The sequence below is a fragment of the Pagrus pagrus genome (assembly GCF_965226575.1).
Source record: "Pagrus pagrus genome assembly, chromosome: 6".
NCBI lineage: Eukaryota > Metazoa > Chordata > Actinopteri > Spariformes > Sparidae > Pagrus > Pagrus pagrus.
Window position 1 is genome coordinate 12,820,465 of NC_140190.1, and position 21,525 is coordinate 12,841,989.

The window sequence follows — 21,525 nt, forward strand, 5'->3', positions numbered from 1 at the left end:
CATTTTTAATATTATGGGCCTGACGGAGAAAACTCTGAATGAACTGGCTTTTTTAATTTTGTATCAAACTCTTTCACAGCAGTTGCTTGTTGTCTGACGTCTTCAGTAGGTAATTGAGGAGCTCCCCTGTGGTCGTGGTTACAGTTGGCACAACAATAACAGATGGAGTATTTCAAAATGTCTTCTCTGATCAGTCTCTATCCCACTTCTCATCATTTTATCCCCATATGCCCATATAAAGTCATTTCTGTTCAGAATATCAAGCAGAGTATTTCAATATTACTTTCTAAACTGATGCCCCCTTGGTGTGTGTGTCTGTGTGTGAGCGTGTGTGTGTGAGCGTGTGTGTGTGTGTGTGTGTGTGTGTGTGTGTGTGTGTGTGTGTGTGTGTGTGTATTAGAGATGAGACTCAGTGTTCAGGTGTAAATGTCATGGCCATGCCGGGGATGGCCTGGAGCCAGAGTGGCCGAGGGGGAGGACACACAACAGGAAGGACAGAGTGACATAGCCACAGGACAGGCAGGCTGGCTAGAATTGTTACAGCGCGTGCACACACACACACACACACAAAAATACACACACACACAGTCAAAGACGGCTATTTCAATGACTCACACTCATACAAACAGCATACTTGCATAAAACGACAAACGTGCTGATACAAACACACAGCTTTATCTGAAATAGAAATATGATTAATGCACAAACACACACACACACACACACACCCTCGTGCACACACACGCCGTCACAACCATCGGTACCTTCAGGTCAGCGAACGCAGAGTTCCAGCCTCTAATCAGAGATGAGAAAGATGTCCACATCACAAAATCACGTCTTCTCAAAATAGTCCTTCCCTTTCATCTTCCCCTCCCTCTCTCCCAAAGCGAGCCCGGCATCGGCGTGACGAAACACCCTTGTCATTTCTAGTGACAATGACAGCTACACACACACGTGACTCACACAGCATGACCATTTTTTTTTTTTTTTACATCTAAATTGAAGCAAAGTCTGTGATGTGATGAGTGTTGATTGGTGTAAGCTGGGTCACTTTGATCTATCTATACCCGTCACATTCAGCTCAGTGACGATCCTGTAACAGGAGCAGAGCGTTCAGCCTGTTTAACCCGGCAGCTCACCCATATTATAAAATGACATTTTTCTCAACTGCTGCTCAAAAAATGTCCATTTGGATTTATTTACATAGCCCACAGCGGCAGCTAATTCTACCCCCTCCTATTCACCTTAAAGCTACAGCTTATACGGCTTGAAATTTCAGCGGATGGCCTCTGTCACATGCAGGAGTGCCAAGGAAAAGGCTCTTTATTCTCTCTCTTGCTGCGTGTTTACAGTGCAGATCTTAGCTCGGTGAGCCTGTGCAGTGTTAGAAAACCGTTTGTGTGCGTGTCGGCGTGTTCAGACAGGAGCTGCTTCGCTCCGACTCGTTTACATTCCTGAGACAAACAGAACAGCAGAAAGTAGTCGGCGTTTGTTTCTTCTCTTTCTTGTAAATCTGTCAGCTTCCCTCCTTCTCCCTTCTCTCTCTCCTTCTCGCTGCCTTTGAAGTGATTTCAGTGACGGAGCACGTGTGAGAGGTAGAAACACAGGTGATCCAGGTGCGAGGTGGATTGTGAGCGACGGAGTGAACCCTTCAGCTGGGTCCAAAGTGGCACAGACGGACACATGGATAAACAGACAGCCGATAGAGTGAGGGCAAAATACAAGGAGTGCAACAGATAAGGCTGAGGGGTGTGTGTGTGTGTGTGTGTGTGTGTGTGTGTGTGTGTGTGTGTGTGTGTGTGTGTGTGTGTGTGTGTGTGTGTGTGTGTGTGTGTGTGTGTGTGTGTGTGTGTGTGTGTGTGTGTGTGTGTGTGTGTGTGTGTGTATCAGCGGCTGCTTTATCAGTTGAACGTCCAACAAGCAGGTAGTCAGCAGAAATGCAGGCGTGCTTGTATTGTTCTGCTCAAGGTTAGGTGTGGTTTGGGCTTACGTAAAGGTGCTGTATGTGGAGTTTTTACACTTCATATCGTCTGACATCACTGTCAGATTTATTGTGATATGATCTGCTGTGTTTTATAAGCACCACTGAGGGTTGGTCTGCTTCCTGTTGTGGGTTGTTCAGGTCTGTTTTAGTGCTGAAACAATAAGTCTTTGTCCAAAATTGCTCCCTATTACCTTTCCGCCATTTTATTTTTATGTACAATTTCTAACACTGTAAAAAAAAAAAAAAAAAAAAGATGATTACCAGTCACTGTTTCTTAAGCCCAAGGTGACTTCTGCGTCTGTCTGTCTGTGCATCATGCTTGTGTTTGTGTATGAATATGTATGTTAGAACATATGATGTATGTATGTGTGTATGACTGTCGACTTGTGTACTTCATCCTATATGCATGGATGCCAGAACTAGGGGTGCTGAGCCCTAAAATGGAGGTATAACAGGGGTATAACATAAGCCGAATTCACAAGAAGGCCCAACTAATTAAGGATTTGTCAGAAACAGCGCTTCACAAAGTTTATAAAGTTTCTCCAAACTCAACACCTCACAAAATTGAGCGATTTTATAAGGGGGTCTGGGGAAATTCTCTCCCTCTTTATCTCCTTGCTGTTGTTTGCTGTAGTTTACTGACTGACGTCCCATGTCCCTGCCTACTGTAAATGTGAAGCACTTTGTAACTGTGTGTTTTAAAAAGTGCGACAAATACAAAATAAATTATTATTCAAACTCCTTGATTCTTCCGACTGATAGTCCAAAACCCAAAGAAGTTCGGTATACGATCATAAACGACAAAGAGAAGCCCAAAATCTCAGAATTGAAAATCCAAAATATCTTTCAGAAGCATTTTTCTGATTAATTTTCTGTCTATGAACTAGTCACTGCAGATCTGATCTAAATATACTTGGGTTTTAGACTGCTGGTTGGACAAAAGTTTGAGGATGTCCCCTTTGGCTTGTGGAACACTTTTTTCACCATTTTCTGGCATCCACTAAGAAATTAATTGGTTTATTGTAAAAAAAAAAAACTGTCCACAGGCTAATTGATAATGGACATAATCATCAGTTGCACCCCTAAATACATCAATGCAAGTGTCCCTCCAATGTCAACCTGCTGGCACACTGAAAAATACAATATCGCGGTCAGTAGAGGCTCCAAGTTTCACTACGATATCTCACATTGAAGTCAGTCTGTCACTACTTGGGCTGCACAATATGATCTTAAATCTTTGTCACATGCAGTTTTCACATTTCATTCTGTAACTGTAAATGTGAAGATAAGTACTTTTTAATGAATCAGTGCATGATATGTCATTTCTCTTCTTGCTCACTTCATATATTCATATCATACATTTGTCCCAGGGCTGCACAATATATAATTTCAGCGTCGACTTTGCAATGTGTGCTCACACAATAGTGCACAGATGCGCATTATCGGGGCCGATATTCAGCACTTTTCTGATTGTAGGTATCAGCGATTTTTGTGCCTGATTGCCGATATTATAAATACATTTAAAAATGCAGTACTTTGGCTGTGATTCAGTATTCTTTCTCTGTCTTACTGGTTACATGCCACAAGTAATAGCTGATCAACACTGAATAATCTGAATCTGCAAAGTAACTAGAAACTAGTTATCAAATAAATTTAGTGGAGTGGAAATATTGGAAATGGAAATACTCAAGTATTTGAGTAAATTGTAGTTAGTTACATATTATCACTGGTTATTCTCAACTTTGACACCAAGATTTTTTATTTTGGTTCCAATTATCGGTTATCAGCCCTAGTTTGTCCTGATAGATTCAGTTTAATAACCAGTCAGAGATCATGCACCTCTGGACTGGACTGTGGCCTCATTGATTTGTTGAATTTCTGGTTACATGTCGCTGGTTATGCATTTATTCTAATCACTGTATTGAAACGAGTAAGAGATGGTTCATTTTAGTGCCTCGGTCTCTGTTCTGATGTGCGGGGCGTGGTGGCGGCGGCGCCGCGCAGTTTTTGCGGAAGTGTTACCGTTGTTGCCGCTGAGCTCGTCTTAACTGTCTTAACCGTCTAAGCTGTTCATGTAGTCTAAAAGCTGTTCAACTGATCTTTAATCCCCTCCAGCTTCCTCCTCCTTATCCGCTCCCCCTTTTTTTTCCTCACTCCTGTCTCTCCTCAGACGAGCCGCTGTAGCTAAAATGGAAAGGAGACGCCTCGTGTCCTCCTGTCTGAACCTCAGCTGTCATGTTCACTCTCTAACTCAGTGTATCAGGTTGTCGTTATCAGATTACCTCGGGCGAATTATAACTAAAATCGATGGTCCGGTCATTGGTAATGGTGACATAATGCAGTGAGAGTACAGTGATGCCGATAGGTCAATTATTTCAGCTTTTCAGATCATATTGGGCAGGATGAAAGAAAGGATCCGGGTCAGTGTTTCTTCATGTCGCCTCTTTCTACCTCCTTTAATCATCTCTCTCTCTCTGTCCCCTCCAGATGAATACAAGATGAAGGGAGTGGAGGAAGTGAAGTACATGAGAGGGGAAGAAAACCGTGTGAACGCACGCAACCAGGAGAACCTGGTGAGAGACACACACACACACACACACCCCGACCCATCCGCTGACAGCCCGTCATCAGACTCAGACCTTTTCCCTGACAGTTTATCAGCTCGAGCGAACAGGCTCGCGTTTGTGTCCGAAGGCAGCTCCGTCAGCCTCACACGTACACAGTTATTGTCTGTGGCTCATGTGCAAAAACACACACACACACACACACACACACACACACACACACACACACACTCAGGTAGAAACAACATGCCAGCGTGTGTGGAATGTGGAGGCTGATCGCATGGTTGGTTCGACACCCTCCTGCAAAACCTGTTGTCTTAAACAGGAAAAGAAATGCTATATTGTCATCTAAGAAATCTTTTTTTTTTTCGTATAAATAACTGCACATTTAGAAAAGGTTGCACATATTACGTCCTTCTGGATGCACTAAATGGCTATAAAGTGTGTTAGTGTGAAGCGAAAGCCCGTTTGCTTGCTCAGTAAATCAGGTCAGCCTGCCTGGCGTCCTGAAACAATAACCAATGTAGCCATAAATCCTGATTAAAAAAACAGAAGTAGTCTCACGCTGCCACTAATTTATATCACCGCAGCTCAAAGGGGAAGCACCTCTTACACTCTGAAACTCGAAGCCACAGCAAAAGCTCAAGAGAAGCAGAGATTTTAAATGAAGGAATCAGATAAATGCTGCTTGAATGAGGCTCTTTTGAACCGTGTCAGCAGCTTCGTGTTTTCCTGTTATCTCTTGGATACAACAAACACAGCTTGACTCACTGCAAAGGTCTCTGCATTTTTCTGAGCTGCATAAATTGTGTAAATGGCTTGTTGTGTTGTTTTAAAATGGGAGGTATGGTATGTTATTGGAAGACCCAAACCACATTTTGACTTAGCCAGGCTATCCTCCAGTACAGTCACTGCATGTGGTCAGACCAGTGTTTGTTTCCTACCACCCACTTGTCATTACTGTAGGTGTTTACAGTCAAAGAGGAATTCACTCACACGCAAAGCGAGTGGTGAAAGATGCAGCTTTACAGTACTTTGGTTGCTGCAACGTTTTACTACAGCGGGAAACTGTGGCCAAAAACACATGGAAGGCCGCTCGTGCCAGGTGACCAACCTTCATCAGAGTTGATACAACAGTATTATTTGCGTACATTATAACTGCGCCTGATGTCCTGTGGATGTCGAGCAGTGGCAGCTGGGCGAGGACGTAATTCAATAATGCAGGTTTGATGTGTGCTCTCAGTGGCGCGGCTGTTTGCTGATACGAGCCGTTTGTTTTTTGCCTGTTTTATCAGCTGATAATGAAGACTAATGGGGTGTGTGTGTGTGCTTGTGTGTCTGTGTGTGTGTTTGTGTGTCTTTTCAGGAGAAGAGTAATGTGCAGTACAGGGGCAAACCGCAGAAAGAGGTCGCTGCAGCAAACATCAAGTCGAAGTAAGTCTGCATACTGTAAACATCTGGTGTATGTCGTGTAGGAATATATGATTTATGTTTTATGGAGAAGTCTTAAAACTCGAGCTCACAAATATTGTTAAAGGGTCAGTTCACTCACATTATAAAATAAAAACACTTTTTCTCACTTATCTCTAGCAGGTAGTTAGTTTGGAATGTATCTGACCAGGTTTTGACATTAAGACCGCAATTAATGGTTATTTACATTATTGAATAATTTGCTGATTATTTCCACGATGTAAAGATTATTTGTTAAGTCTATAAAATGACTCTATAGTGGCTGATACCTTGGCACCATATTCCTCTGATAATGGCAAAATGACCACAAAATATAAAACTAATAACTTATGACAAAATGAAGCAGCAAATCCTCTATTATCAATTAGAAAAATAGTTGGCAACTAAATTTTCTTACGATCTACTAATCTATTGACTAATTGTTGCAGTTGCATTTGATGTATGCCTCTTTCTGCCTCTATACCAGATAGGGTTGTCGGTATCACAATATTCACAATAACCGTGATATTAAAACTAAAATATTAATGTTGTGTTTATAAATACGCGTACGATAATATCGTGTGAGTTTGCATTAGTAAGCGAGAAGTTGATAGTGATCGTTCTTTTTGTACACTTTGTTTCAGTTGTGGTTACAGACTCTCTCCACCTCCCTACACTCGTATTTTGAGGGTAATTTATTTGCCATAAAAAGAGACAAAACACACTGTATATTTGATCACTTTTTGATAATGTCGTTATCGTGAATTTGTTTGGCCACAATAATCAGCTAAAACCTGACCGCCCTAATCCCAGTGAAATGAAGGTGGACTGCTTTGAATTTGTGGCGCTCACAGCACTGAAAGATTTTCAACAGCGACATGTCTCTCTAGAGATAAAGTTCCTGTTATAAACCACAAACCTCACTGTGAACAGCTGCAATTCCCAAGGTTGAGAATGAACTTTTCAGTCTCAACCATCGAGCCGGACTGTCCTTAAAATAAAATAAAATAAAATACTCATAAAAATGGAAATTTGAGCATTTAAAATCAAATTACAACTAGTCAGAGTTCATCTGCTAACAATACAACCGAAGGCTCCCGAGCAGCTACTAATGGACTTTGTGGTGAGATTGTTTGGCCAGCTCACTGTGGGAGTATTATCATAGAGAGCAGATCTAATGAAAACGGATACATTTGTTGTGATTGTGAAGTGAACAGACCCTTTAATACACCGTCGTGTCCAGCGTCCATTATATGTGACTTAGAATCGGTGTGTTGATATTATGATGTGTGCAGTAAGTGATATGTTGTGTCTGGTTTATGTAACGCTGCCTCTTGGCCAACCTCTGCAGACTTTGTGTATGTATACATGTTGGTTGTTAGCGGCTGCAGAGTATTTCTGCCTCAGATGAGAGACGAGGTTAATACTTTATAAAATAATTATTTAAATTTCTCCACAGCCTCGCAACCATGGATTTCTCACACTGCACTGAGGATTGTGTCTGTGTGTGTGTGTGTGTCCTAGTGTGTGTGTACTGGTGTGTTTGTGCTGTGTGGGGGGTGTAATGGAAAATTCTCATGATGTATTTGTTGCCTCCCCTCTCCAACTTCCTCTCCCCCTCCTCTGTCTCCCCCTCTCAGTATTCACACGTCAGAGAGCCAGCAGGAATTCTTCAGGATGCTGGATGAGAAGATTGAGAAGGTGAGGAGGGGGTGTGTGTGTGTGTGTGTGTGTGTGTGTGTGTGTGCGCATGTGTGGGTATGGGTATGTGTGTGTGTGTTAGAGGGGCACAGAGTGGGTCTCACAGCCTTTAAAGAAACAGCTGGGTCTCAACATTTAAAGAGACAGACTGTACAACAACATCCATTAGTCCCCATTGTCATTCTGCTTAGCAGCTCAACGCTGCGCTCCACATGTGTGAGGGGGAGGAACAGGTCATCGCTGCAGTGATGATGAGCACTTACTCCTCTCCAGTCTGCCACTTGAATTACACAGCTTGTTTCTGACTATAGATGAGGTTGCAAAGTGGAGCGACAGTGAGTAATGGCTGGATTCAGCTTTGGTATTTGATACATTTCATTTTTCTGCCCTGTCGGTGTGTTTTCAGCAGAGGTGGGAGAATATAAGGGCTCTATAGCTTCAGTGAATGTCAGGATAGAAACGCATAGAGGTCCTACAGTCAACATTCTGCTTAAAGGTGCAATATGTCAAAACAACTTATAGGGGGCAGCACATGGCTAACTGCTGCTAAGTGTAGCTGCTAACTGTAGCTGCCTTTAGTAAGCTCTGTTTGCTGTTCAGCTAATGCTTCAGACTGGGAGCTCAGTTTAGACATCATAATGTCAAAACTGTTATTTATTCACATTCTGCTAATACTTTTTGAACATTTTCAACTAAAATTTGTCCATTTTGAACCTTTTAACAGATTAATATCAGGATAGTTTGCTTAAAGCTGCTCTATTCAATATTTTTGTACTAACAACGAATTCCATTATTATGCATAATGTGAAATCGGTCGTCAACAACAAAGAAGTATTGCTCGACTCTGCAGTATCCCTCAGCTCTCAGGAGCGTTTTAGCATCTTTCCGCGTATTGTTTTGGTTTTACATCCCACAACTTCACTGCAACTAAAGAGCCAGATATTTCCTGCATTAGTCGGCGGAGACCAAAAACAGCTACTAGCTCAAAATTCAAAATGAATGCTTATGTTTCACTGTGTCTGCTCAATGTGTACATTTAGTAACACACTATGTCGTCTTCATGAAGTGATTATGTAATATATGATAAATGAATAGTTAATGCAGGTTTAAAGCATCAAAAGTAACGTCCTGTTTCACATTGCTGTGCATTATTGGATCATTGTTACAGACACATGAAGGTGTAAGCAGCAAAATGTTTTAGCTGGTTGAGATAAAACTAATCTTCACTGTTTTACAAACTATTTTAATCTTAATGGCGCTGCTGCTAACATTTTTGACTAATGGAAATGTATATTTGCATTTGTTTTCAATTATTTCTTAAAGGTATAATATGTGAGCATTGGCCACGTGTTGAATTCACACTCAGTACAAATAGGGGGCAACACAAACTGTTGCTTAGTGTAGCTGCCGTTAGCCATTAGCTCGCTTCGCTGCTAGCAGTCTGGACTGGGAACTCGGTGCACCGACTGAGTGTTGGTCATTGGGACCGGCCGGGGCTAGCTGGCTAGCCATGCTAAACATGCTTTGCAATTCAATACATGGACAACATTCTTACGTATTGCACCTTTAGTAATCATTTGTTTGGTTGACAAAATATCTGAAAATACTGAAAAACTATTTTTCACAAACAAGGTGAGCTTGTTTCTATCACAACAAGCAATTTACTCACTTTTTTTTTTTACGTTTTAGTTTAAACAATCAATCATCCAAACAATTGCTGATGAACGTTCGACAAGTAGCTTTACAGATAAATTAAGTTAAGAATTAAAATACGTAAAGTAGCATGAAATAGAAATACAGCAGTTAAGTACATCAGTGTCGTACTTTGATAAATGCACTTAGTTACCTCCCACCACTGGTTTATTTGCGTCACACTGCTGAGGCAGCCTGCGTTTTAAAACTTTATTTAAAGACACACAGAGTAGCATTAGACGAGCTGTTAGGCACGCTCTGGAGAGGAAATGGAAAGGCAGTTGAGTTAGCTCCTCGTCGTGATGCGAGAAACAAAGCAACATAACTGCCCACCTGTCAGCACTTTACAGCTTCATCCACTTTCTTCTGTCAGTACCTGGAAAAAAAACAAGTTTAAACGTGGCTGGAGTAACAGGTGCGTGGGGGTTTATTCTGCAGGCAGACAGTTCAGAGTCAGTTAAAGTAGGTTATTACCGAGTATGCTTAACTGGAACAAATGAGAGTAGAAAAAAACATGAAATCTCATTTTCTCTGTAATCCCTTTCTTTGCAGGGGCGAGACTACTGTTCAGAGGGGGAGGAGGAAGATGGGACATAGCACAGAGGCCCCCCGAGATTCACCCCCGCAGGGAGCCTCACAGCGTGTGTGTGTTTGGGTGTAAATGCGTACGTGTGTGCTCATGTGTGCCTGAGAGAAAGACAGTTGAATCAGTGTTTCACCACGTGACGGGACACTGTGTGTGTTGGTATGAGCATGTGTGTGTTTTTGAACGTATGGCAAAGATAGTATTTTAATCAAAAGTGTAAGAGTGGGGGATACATGGGAGAAAGAGAGAGAGAATGGGATAAAGAAACACTTTCTTCAGAGACTACAGCCCTCTTCTCTTAGCGCCTCACCCCTTCCGGCCCCTGACTGGACAGATGGAGGTGGCGGAGCGATGATGGGACAGACAGATGAAAGGAGGGAGAGATGGAGGAGGACGTGACGACGGACGGGCACATGTCGCCACGAAAGGAGAAAAGGACTCGCCACATTCGGGTCAAGCAGAGTAATTTCCTCAAGCAGCTCCCCATCTCTCCATCTGTCCGTCCATATCTGTCAGTCCATACCTCCCTGAATATCTAACCTCTGTGATTGGACAAAAGCAACTCATAAATGGAGGACATCTTGGTGGATGCGTGTGGAGAACTGAAAGACGCAAGTGAAGAAGAAGAAGAAGGGAAGCCCGGGGAGGAAACGACGGTGAAGGCAGAGGAGTAACGCAACGCCACCAGGCCTGCCTACCTACAGCCATGAGGGACTAAGAGAATGGGTGAGGGCGAGTGAGGGAATATGGAGAAGAAAGAGTGAGAGATTTGTGATATTTTAATAAGAGAGAGTAGGGAGCGAGCTGGTGATTTAGAAACTCTAAACTCCTCCTGCCTTCTGAAGTCAAGGACCTTTATTTTATTTTATTTTTTAAATTCTGTTCCTCAGCCACTTGTTCAGTTATTTTCTCCCTTTTCTGATGTTCATTTCTTCGGTTTTACTCTTGGCTTCGTTCGTAGTGTATCATCATCGATCATCAACGTCATTATCATCCTCGTCACCGCAGCAGGCAGACTGAAGCTGCGTTAGTTCAGAGCGTCTGTGTCTCAACCCCATACATCCTCCTTAATATACCATCACTGCAGATACTACATACTGTACATACATGGAGTCTTTTATTGTACATACGGTAACACACTCATCCCCGAACACTCAGCATGTACATATAAACCACAAAAACACACACTATCGTATCCCTTTCATTTCACCAGCAGACCATCATGTGCATCAATCAGAGGTTTCTGTGAAGCTCTATTTCTGCTTTGGTTCAGTGTTCACACACATACACACTCACACTCGCACACACTGACACACACACATACACACTCGGGCACTGAAGCAGTAAACTGGGCTGAGCTCAAGTGGAGGATGCGTGGCTGCCATGTAGACACAGACCTGATCACGTCTTTTGTTGTCATCTTTACTGGATACTTCCTGTTGTATTATTTTGAATACTTTTTTTCTATTAAAAATAAAAACAAAGAAGCTCTTAATGTCTTTGGCATCTTTGTGTGTGTGTGTGTGTGTGTGTGTGTGTGTGTGTGTAGCTATAAGCTGAGTAATGCAGCGCCGTCATGCTTGCAGTGTGCTGAGGGGTGTGAAGTCAGGTCTATTTTCCTGTGGTCATGCTGCCTGAAGCCAAGCAGTCAGAGCAGATTCACTCAGAAAACCAAGACTGTGCTATGCCACCTGCTGGCAGAGTATCACTACTGCAGTCTAGTAAGCAAAATGACACAATTTAAGGTCATGTGTTTAGATAATTATACATGAGGGATTTTTGGATTTATATATTTTTTTCGTCTAGGTTCAAGTGAAAACGATGTGGGAAATTAACAGAAAAATATGACTTATGAAAGATTAAGAACTTTAAGCATTTATTATTTCTCATTATTTAATTTCATTAAACTATTTTCAGGAGATAAATGTCATCCAGATGACATGACTTCAAAGTGACTGTGAAGGCCAGTTCAGCATCTTTTTAACAGTCAATTCAAAGAGCTTTACATAAGGAAAACATTCAGTGCTACAACAGCATTTAAAGTAAGATTATATAACTTTCAAAGAATGAAATAACATACTGCTCTTAGAAAAGAAAAGTTAAATATATCAGCAATGAAACACCTGTGGGGTTTTGCTCTTGCAGCCTTTTGCGGTCTGACCAGTAGATAATTGAAGATATTTTTAAGCTAATGCTAGCAAAGTTTGGATCAATGTTGCTGTGCAACTGACACTGACGGTTGGATGACTTCATGCTTGTTTTCTACTTCTGCTATATTTTAATATTAACCATTATCTCACCATTGTCATGAGCCAGCTGCTGCTGTTCAGCAAAATTTTATAAAGTCTCACTTTAAACTACACTGAATCTAAAAATATAATCAACCTGTACCTAACTTTGTTCCTAAACAAACTTTCAAAACAAACTGTCTTTGTTTTTCGTGACCAAATAAACTGTATGAACAAACACAATTTCATACTGTTTTACTTTGTTTATATTTGGCGGACCCTGCCACCTTTCTAGCTTCCAACAGTGTTCTGGGAACCTTATTTTCCTCAGAGAACAGCTTGTTTATTTGGTTATAGAAAAAAAGTTATATTTCTGAGTTTGTATAATTACCTCATAAATACTGTAAATATTCAATTTCGGAGTTTGAATTTCTTCACCAAAACTACATAGTGCCCCTTTAAAGATGCACTTATCAGTATTTTTATACCAACAATGGACTAAGTTTCTAATAGTGATGTAAAAGCTTGTGATGAATTGCAGGGAATTATCACCCGAAGTTGCAGTTCCCCTCCACTCTTCAGACTCTAATAGTGTCTTTCAGGTCATTGTTTCGGTTTCTGGCCTGCAACTTTACTGTCTTGGTTCAGTCTCACAGCTCTCATCAACAGTCTATCGCCACTTCAGCAAAAAAGATTGAGTTAGCGACAAGCCAACTGAACATAGTGGAGCATTTAGCAGCTAAGTAGCTAGATATTCCCCTCGGGAGTGGAGGAGACCAAAAATGGAGCTACAAGAGAGTGCATATTGAACTTACATTTATCAAATGAAACATGGCTCCATATAAATGCTTATTTTGCTTTGTGTCTGCTGGATGTGTAAACATCACCATACAACATTATATAGTGATAATATGTTGCTGTTTTTGCTGCTCCCAAGTGGCCAGAATAAGTTATTGCAGATATAAAGATAATCAGAACATGTAGCAGCACAGACACTGTATGGGTTATTGTCGGTAATCTTTTATTGTTTTGTGGCCTGTTATGAGAGTGTACTGCAGGGAAATCAATGATAAGATACCAACAGAAACCAAAACAGCTCTCAAATTTTTGAGCTCTCTATCTAACAAACAAGGAAGAGCAATAAATAGTAGACGTAATCCATCATAATAAATCAGCACACTTATTATTTGTCTTTACAATTATCGATTGATTGATGGAGATAATAATGGTGACAGTGGAGCAACTTTTCTTCTCAAACCACTGTATGACGTGTTGGTATATAAAACCCCAGAGTGCTGAATCGATATCTGCTCCTGTGCTGGGCCTTAATGTGCTCCCTGTGGGACTAGACGCCATAGTGCTGTGAGTGAGTGTCAGTGGTTAAGTTGATTAGCACATTATGAAGGGAACACGCTCAGTGGCCCGGCTCTTTCTTCAACACCCAACTGTCTCTCTCCAACAAATAACACGCAGCTCCTTCTTTACCTCGCATGACTCACTTGCAGGGGCACATAAGGTTACAATCTGCAGCCACTGTGCACTTCAGCAGCGTGAAAAGGGTCCCCGCAGGCCAATGCTCGCAGCAAGGCTGTCCTACACAGGGAAATAAATATGTGGTGAAGGCAGACAGAGAGAGGTGGGCAGGGTAAGAGCGAGAAATTAAGATGAGGGAGTTGGGAGAGTGAGAATGTGGGAGGGAGAGAGCGAGCAAGGAAGAGACGGATGTTGCCCGTTAACCTCAGACAGGAATATGGGCAAGAAAATGTTCTTTCCACCCTGACGTAAGTACCAATAAAGAGCCCACTCCTCCGTGCTGTGTGTGTGTGTGTGTGTGTGTGTGTGTGTGTGTGTGCCCAAAGTGTGAGAGTCCTTATTAGGGTACAACATGTTCTTGGCTTCAAATATCCAAATCCTCAAATAAATCTGAGCCAAATTCACATTCATAGCCGAACATTTGTCTTAATGATGACAAGTCAGTAGTTTGTTTGTCATAGATGAGAATATTACTGCACTGTTTGCAAACATTACTTATGCAGACACATTCATAACTTGGATTAAGCTGTTGTCTAGTGGTAATCCATGTATTAAAGAGAGCTGCCAATCAATCTGGGAGTGATGGCAGTGATTCAGCAGTGAACCTTGCAGCTTGCATAATGTGCCACACCTCGAAAGCTTGAAGTGAAGCAACCAAATCGCCAGAATAAATGTTAGCTAAGAACGTTTCTGCAGGACCACAGATAAAGCTAATATGTTTTTTTGTTTCTTTATGTTGCAACTTTACCATTGTTTACGTTCAATGTTCAATCATATATTGTGACAATGCTGTGCTTATGCTCTGGTTAGGTTTAGGCACAAAAAACACTAAGCCTAACCCGAGGAAAACATCATGGTTTGGCTTAAAATACCTGTAATGGTTGCCTCAAACACGGCTGTCTTGAGCTCTCCTTAAAAATAGTCTTTTTGATGTGCTAACTTAGAACGGGCTGTGTAATATAAAACCAATGTAAGCGTCACAAAATGGTGAAATTATTGTACATTATGGCTTTTTTGGACTTATTGATCGTGCTTTATACAGGAGGCAAAATTATTGTACAAATACAATAATTACTGCTCATCTTTCGACCCTGATGTGCAGCAAGAAAGACACTGCAATAATGTCGATGAAATGTTACTGGCTTGTTGGTGAAACGGCTTAATCAATGAAGCTGTCGTCATTTAAGGAATAAAACATAAAGTCTGGGAGAGACTTTCAATTTCATGAATCAAGAAATGTTTGTACTACTTCTTTTATACTGGCAGCTTCATCAGCTTTCAACCGACTGTGTGTATTTGTGTATTTGTGTGTGTGTGTGTACATGCATGTAACGTTGCCCACATAGAGCGTATGAGTCAACTCTGAGAGGCAAAGGGATGGATCTCTGCCTGGATGCCCAGCAGGCCTTTGTGTCTTAACTCTCTCCAGCAGTTGCTCGCTGCCTAATACCCACTCTGGAGTAATCTACCTCGAGTAGCTCTGAACACACTCGTTCACAAATGTGCCAGCACCAGCAGCCATCTTGCCCTCGCTCAGTGTTGTGAAGTACAGTTTTTCCATCCATTTACAATGTACCAACTATACTCTTGTGTATCTTAAGTCGGCCCCGCGGCTCTTCTCTCTCCCTCCTCCCCGTCAAATTTGTATGTAAAGCCTCTCCATGCAGATCCATACTGTGGATTACCTTGGCAAAGAAGCAACTCACTTGAGGGGGAGGCCAAGGCTTTAGGAAGGTAAAATTGGATGCATTTGCATTCATGCTGCACATCCACAAGAAGTGACCTACTTAAATCCCAGGAAGCTAATTGTTCAGTGTAAACACGACATATTTTATCCATGCACAGTTATGCAAACGTCTGGATGATTCTACCTTAATTTCGAGGGCGCAATTTGACGGCTCAGCTTTACTGGAAATTGTTTGTGGACTGCCACACATCACCGAAGTGACCAGCAGAGTGGCAAGGCTTGAAATGGATAGCTGGAGAACACTGATTGCTTTATGGTTCTGCCCTCGTATTGTATTTTACCGCAGTCTGACAAATTCACATTAGCTGAGCAAGCAGTCAGAGCCCGGAGCGTGACTCGTGACTTCAGCCCAGCGGTGCTGTGCTGAGGAGACCGTGGCTGCCAGTTTCAAGGAGACATTTCAACAATGTCAATCATCTGACCAGGATGAGTGGTTCTCCCTCACACAGTCTGGATCCATATGACAAGACAGTGTGTGTGTGAGTAAGACTGTGAGAAAGAGAGAGAGAGAGATCTTCAAGGATAAATCAAGAGCACCATCTGCTGGTTCGAGCTCTCCCATGACGCTGAAACAAACGTGCACGTGCACAGGCTTCCTCTGCATGATCAAGCACTATCTGTTCGAGCTGTACATCACCCTGACAGCCATTAAGGAGGCATGAAGTCCTAATCCACCAACCCACCCACACATACTCACATATACACGCATAAATCAGCTCTTTGGAACCAAGAGTTGAGGAGTGCAGGCCGCTCTTCTCCTGAAATCACCTGTTTGCACAGAGCCTCACCACACTTCTCTGTAAAAACGGCTGCTGTGCCTATAATAATTCATGTTTGGGGCTCATAGCAGTGTGTTCTCGTTAATTAAGTTGTTATGGTGAAAAACAACATGAGCTAATCATCATCATAAAGCAACATTATGTAGGAATTAGCATTTTGTGCGCCCCAAATTACAAATCCTGGGTTTCTATAACAATATTGTCAGATGTAATGTCAGGTGAGCTAACTAGCTAACAGCAGCTACAGTTAGCAGCAGTTAGCGGTTACTTTAGCAACAGATTACTCTATAAATCCCCAAGATTTAAGGCAGAGCAACTGGAGGATGTCAGAGGAAAAATCAGCAAACATTTTCTACATAAAATATGATCCAGTTTCACCTACATGGTGTGACATGGTGTGGTAAAGAGTTTTGCACTTCGAGATCATACCCGCCCACCCACGTTATATAGTGCAAATACAAGTGAAATGGGCACAGACTGGAACTGACAGAGACACCATTCAAACTATTACAAGTCAGTGTACCATCGAAATGATTTTGATTTTTGCAATTTTGGGTTACAAAAGTGACACAATAACTGTGTTTATTTCTCCAATCTGACTGAAATGCCCGAAGCGTTTAATCAGAATCTAGTTAGTGAGTTATCCTCACACCCCACATCCACACCATCATGTTCGCCACTCGTAACTCTCCCATTAGATCATTCATATATTTGTCTGGGTCGGAACCACTTTTGCCTTTAACGTTAGTGGGCCTGATTTGGTCAGTGGTTTGGCTGATTCCCGCTTTGTTCATCTTTTCAAACTCTTGGTTGAATAACTTGTTATAGTCATTAATTTTTAACTCCTTTAAAAATATAAAATAAAGATGTATCGGCCACAGACCGGTTTTGTTTTGGTGCCTCCTGGGAGCATTGTCACCTATGATGTTACACCCAGTTGAGTCTGCACAGAAAGAATGCATTTAATCCAACCAGAGACCAACGATCGGAGTAAGCGTTTACATGGTTAATATTTTCCCCCCAAGCAGCTGCTGTTCCTTTAAACAAACCTGGTGAAGAAGTGCAACAATCCTTCAGCCATCTACATGTTTTCATGCCTACTTTTACAAAAACTCCAACATGTATTTTGAGTATTTGTGCGAGAGTTCTCATATGGCATTTCTTTCTATTCATTGAACCTAATTATGAAGGATTTACCCTGCTATTTAAGCACTGCTATTTGAGCTACGCTTTCTCTGAAACCATAGTTTAAAAAAAACAAATAGCTCGGCAGTCCTTAAAACATACATTTATCCCAAACATAACCAAATAAATGATCCAGTTCTGCTCTATCTGTCATCCACAGCTCGGTTAGAGGGAGACAAATGGCTTCATGTCAAGCACCCGACCAAAATTACAAAGCAGATGTTTTTGCTCCGACATAAGAGGGAATACACGAGCCATTTGAATAATGAGAAGTTATCATAGACTAGACTGGAGGACCCGGCGTTGAAGCCTGACACTGGGCCAACAGGGTGAGGCTGAGTTATTTTTTCTTTTCTTTTTTTGAGAACTGAGAAAGAGCAGAGTAGAGTGACTAACACAAGAGGTAAAGTTGTGTTTCTGCTGTTTAGTCATTTATTTATATGCTTCAGTTTAGTTTGCCCAGAGTTTGGCCTGAGAAATGACTGTCTACGTGCCTCCGAGCAAATCACAACACAAGCAGACTCACTCTGATCTCTGACCCTGTCTTGTCGACAGCTGTGCGCAGAAACAAAAGCTAGACTGCGAGTTTAAAAGGTCAGAAAACCTTCCTCGAGCACATTTTTTTTGGGCTAATTTTCAGTCTTGGGCACGTTCGTTCATGTGGGCGGTTATTGGTTTTTCACACGTCTTAGCTGTCTTTGTGGAAGCACTAGAGGGAGCTAAGGGATTATTACTCACACTCTCTCTCTCTCTTTCTGTCTGTCTGTCTCTCATCCGCCGTGACTAAGAGCATCCAACAGCAGAGAACATGGCAGAGTATCCTCATTACCTCACTGAAGAGGGAAAACATTACCAGGTGGCAGAGGTCCTAGCTTAAATAAACAGAGCGGAGACGAGACAGGGACAGAAGCAGGCTGGCTGTCCCCGTCTGCCAGTGCTGTGACTGCACTATGATTAAAAAAGGGTTACTAGAGGGTTACTGTAATCATACAAGAACACACAGTATAATATTATAATGGTATATGGAGCATTGACGCCAACTTCTTGAACTGGGGATTATATATTTGTGGATTCTTGTCCATAGACTCACATAGCAATTCAACATATTTGCAGCAAACTTCTGATGCTCTGTGGAGAGTTTGGCATGTGGATGCAAAGTGTTTGTGTTTTGGTGCCAATTTGGTCAAATGTTTGTGTCATGGTGTCATATTGGTTTGGCACATATGCTTCTGTCATGCACCAGTTAGATGTTTTGTTTTGGTGCCACGATTGTTCAGTGTGTTATGTCACTGACTGAAACTATTTTCATAGTTATTGTTGATGTCATTGATTCATTCAAGCACATTTCAAGACCGGATATTTTCCATTTCACTTTGATTCTGCAAGGAGGGAAGGGATTTTTTTTTTTTTAACAATCTTTTGCATGTGTTCTCTCACATCTTTCTCTTGGTTTGTTATAATTTAAAGGGTTTCTCTCAATTTTAGATGACACGTTCTTACGTTTTGCTATATAATTAAAAAATGTTTGAGAACGAGTGCTGCCTGAACTCATGGATGACCCAAAAAAGATCACATGAAAACTCAAAGGCGCTCTCTTTTAAAGATATATGTAACATTTTTTCATTAAAACCGACTAGACCTTTGTTGAATGTTTTGTTTAGTTGTGTAGGCCTACTTACATTATCCAAAATGTTTCCAACAATGTTCAAACACAGAAATTTGTAATTTTATTCAAGAAAATGGTGCATTTTCTTTAACTTCTTCGAGAGTGAGGAAGGAAGTTAGCAAATTTCACTGTAAGTAACGTAAATAAAACTTTAAAACATTTCGCCTGATGCAAACACATGTCTGAAAGATGTCAATGCAACGACTTTGGGGAACATTCAAAAGAGGTCCACTTGAGGAGCCAGAATAAAAGTCTTTGCGACAACATTTTTAGACGTATTCTTTATCAATTACAGACATATTAAGCTTTTCTTGCACATCCACAGACATCCAAGAAGAGTCCTTGTCCAAAATTCAGATATTTAACCTGTTCTGCATGTCCACCAGACGTACAAAAATGGGTCTGGACTGAAATACATTATACAGACATACAGGTACGTTTGCTGGGTCACCTCGTCTGTGAACATTTCTGCCTGAGTCACGTTGATGGATTTTCATGAACAATAGTTTTTAGTCTTTCCATGAACTCAGAAAAACACACTTGTTTTGAGCTTTTTCACAACATAATTTAAGATAATCTAATAGCGTTTTCATGGTTTATTTAGTTTGAGCAGAATGGAAATCTTTTCAACCCATAAATGAACACTTAATCTTTTATTTTTTTGGAAGCGTGCAAAATCTCCACATGTGGAGCTTTTTTGGGACAGTGATGAATGTTGTCTTTGTGTATAGTACGTTTTTGGAAAACTTGGGATGGTGTAACTCTCCCTTTAGTCACGCGCATTTATTGAATGGTTTATAGCAATGGTTCTCAAAGGAGGGTTCAACAACCCCTCAGGAGTTCTTGAGGAGGTTCCAGGGTGTCCCCAACAAAAAGGGGAATTACATAATGTATGATAATTGTGGTCATGTGTACTTTCTGTAATATAAAGGTGGACTGTGAGACAAAATCTTGGGGGTTTGTGGTCTAACTTGTGTCAGATTAGAGTTCCTTGATGTGAAAATGTTTAGGAACACACTATAATTTAGTTTTAATAAGATATAAGACCATTTTAAGTTTTTATGATGTAATTGTCAACTGCTTTAACTGGATGCAAGTAAATTAACAGAAAATTAATGCCGATATACTGTTATGCAGTGGCAAAGTCAGGATGTTGAATGGGGCAAAAAAATAAAATAAAATAAAAAGGGCACCACATAGAAGTGCACGCAGAAAGTCGTGATATATCTATAGTGAAGAGAGGGCACTTCACCATGTTTTATCTACCATAGGGGCATCCAGGAGGGCACTTAATCATGTTTTATCTACCATAGGGGTATCCAGGAGGACACTTAAGCCTAGTTTATGCTTCTGCGTCGCGGCGACGGCGGAGCTACGTCGTCGACCCTACGCCGTCATTGAGCATTCGAAGTTCTGCGTCGAGGGAACGCGTTCAATTCACCGCCAAGCCGGGGGGGGGGGATTGGTTTCGGGGGGTTCTTGCTCTCTTGCACTGCAGTTGCGGTCAGAGCGGATATGCTGTGTAGCATTCTGGTCACAGTGTGGGGCTACAAGCTACATGCTGCACAACACCAATACTCCTCCTGCCCTGCTGGGATCTCACAAAGCATGGAGTTCACAAGCAATAGGAGACAAGCATGCAAGCAGCAGAAGTAACTGGCGGTGTTGTTATACTGTTGACCGGAAAAGCAACTGCCGGAATGACGGTCTGAGCGGACCAATCCCAGTCCTTGCCGTTCGCGTCTCGACGCGTCGACGTGACGCGTAGTCAGGATTTTTTGGAGGCGCACGTCAGGCTACGGCGCAGGGTCTGCGTAGGGGTCTGCGTCGACGACGTAGCTACGCCGTCGCCGCGACGCAGAAGCATAAATCAAGCTTTACTCGTGTTTTATCTACCATATAGGGCATCCAGGACGGCACTTCACCATGTTTTATCTATCATAGGGGCATCCAGGAGGGCACTTCACCATGTTTTATTTACCATAGGGGTATCCAGGAGGACACTTACTCGTGTTTTATCTACCATAGGGGCATCCAGGAGGGCACATAATCATGTTTTATCTACCATAGGGGCATCCAGGAGGGCACTTAATCATGTTTTATTTACCATAGGGGCATCCAGGAGGACACGTAATCATGTTTTATCTACTATAGGGGCATCCAGGAGGGCATGTAATCACGTTTTATCTACCATAGGGGCATCCAGGAGGGCACGTAATCATGTTTTATCTACTATAGGGGCATCCAGGAGGGCACTTAATCGTGTTTTACCTACCATAGGGGCATCCAGGAGGGCACTTATTCGTGTTTTATCTACCATAGGGGCATCCAGGAGGGCACTTACTCGTGTTTTATCTACCATAGGGGCATCCAGGAAGGCACTTAATCGTATTTTATCTACCATAGGGGCA

General features: G+C 41.8%; 1 protein-coding gene across 1 annotated transcript in view; it reads left to right on the plus strand.

Moving 5' to 3' along the window:
• LOC311259176 (uncharacterized protein C1orf21 homolog) overlaps positions 1 to 11,471 on the plus strand; it is a 31,610-nt gene extending 20,139 nt beyond the window's left edge. Inside the window, exons 3-6 of the mRNA XM_084356116.1 lie at positions 4,472 to 4,557; positions 5,915 to 5,982; positions 7,638 to 7,698; positions 9,943 to 11,471. Of these exons, the coding sequence (XP_084212242.1) occupies positions 4,472 to 4,557; positions 5,915 to 5,982; positions 7,638 to 7,698; positions 9,943 to 9,987 (260 nt within the window). The 3' untranslated portion in view covers positions 9,988 to 11,471. The remainder of the gene's footprint in view (positions 1 to 4,471; positions 4,558 to 5,914; positions 5,983 to 7,637; positions 7,699 to 9,942) is intronic.
• The last annotated feature ends 10,054 nt before the right edge of the window (positions 11,472 to 21,525 follow it).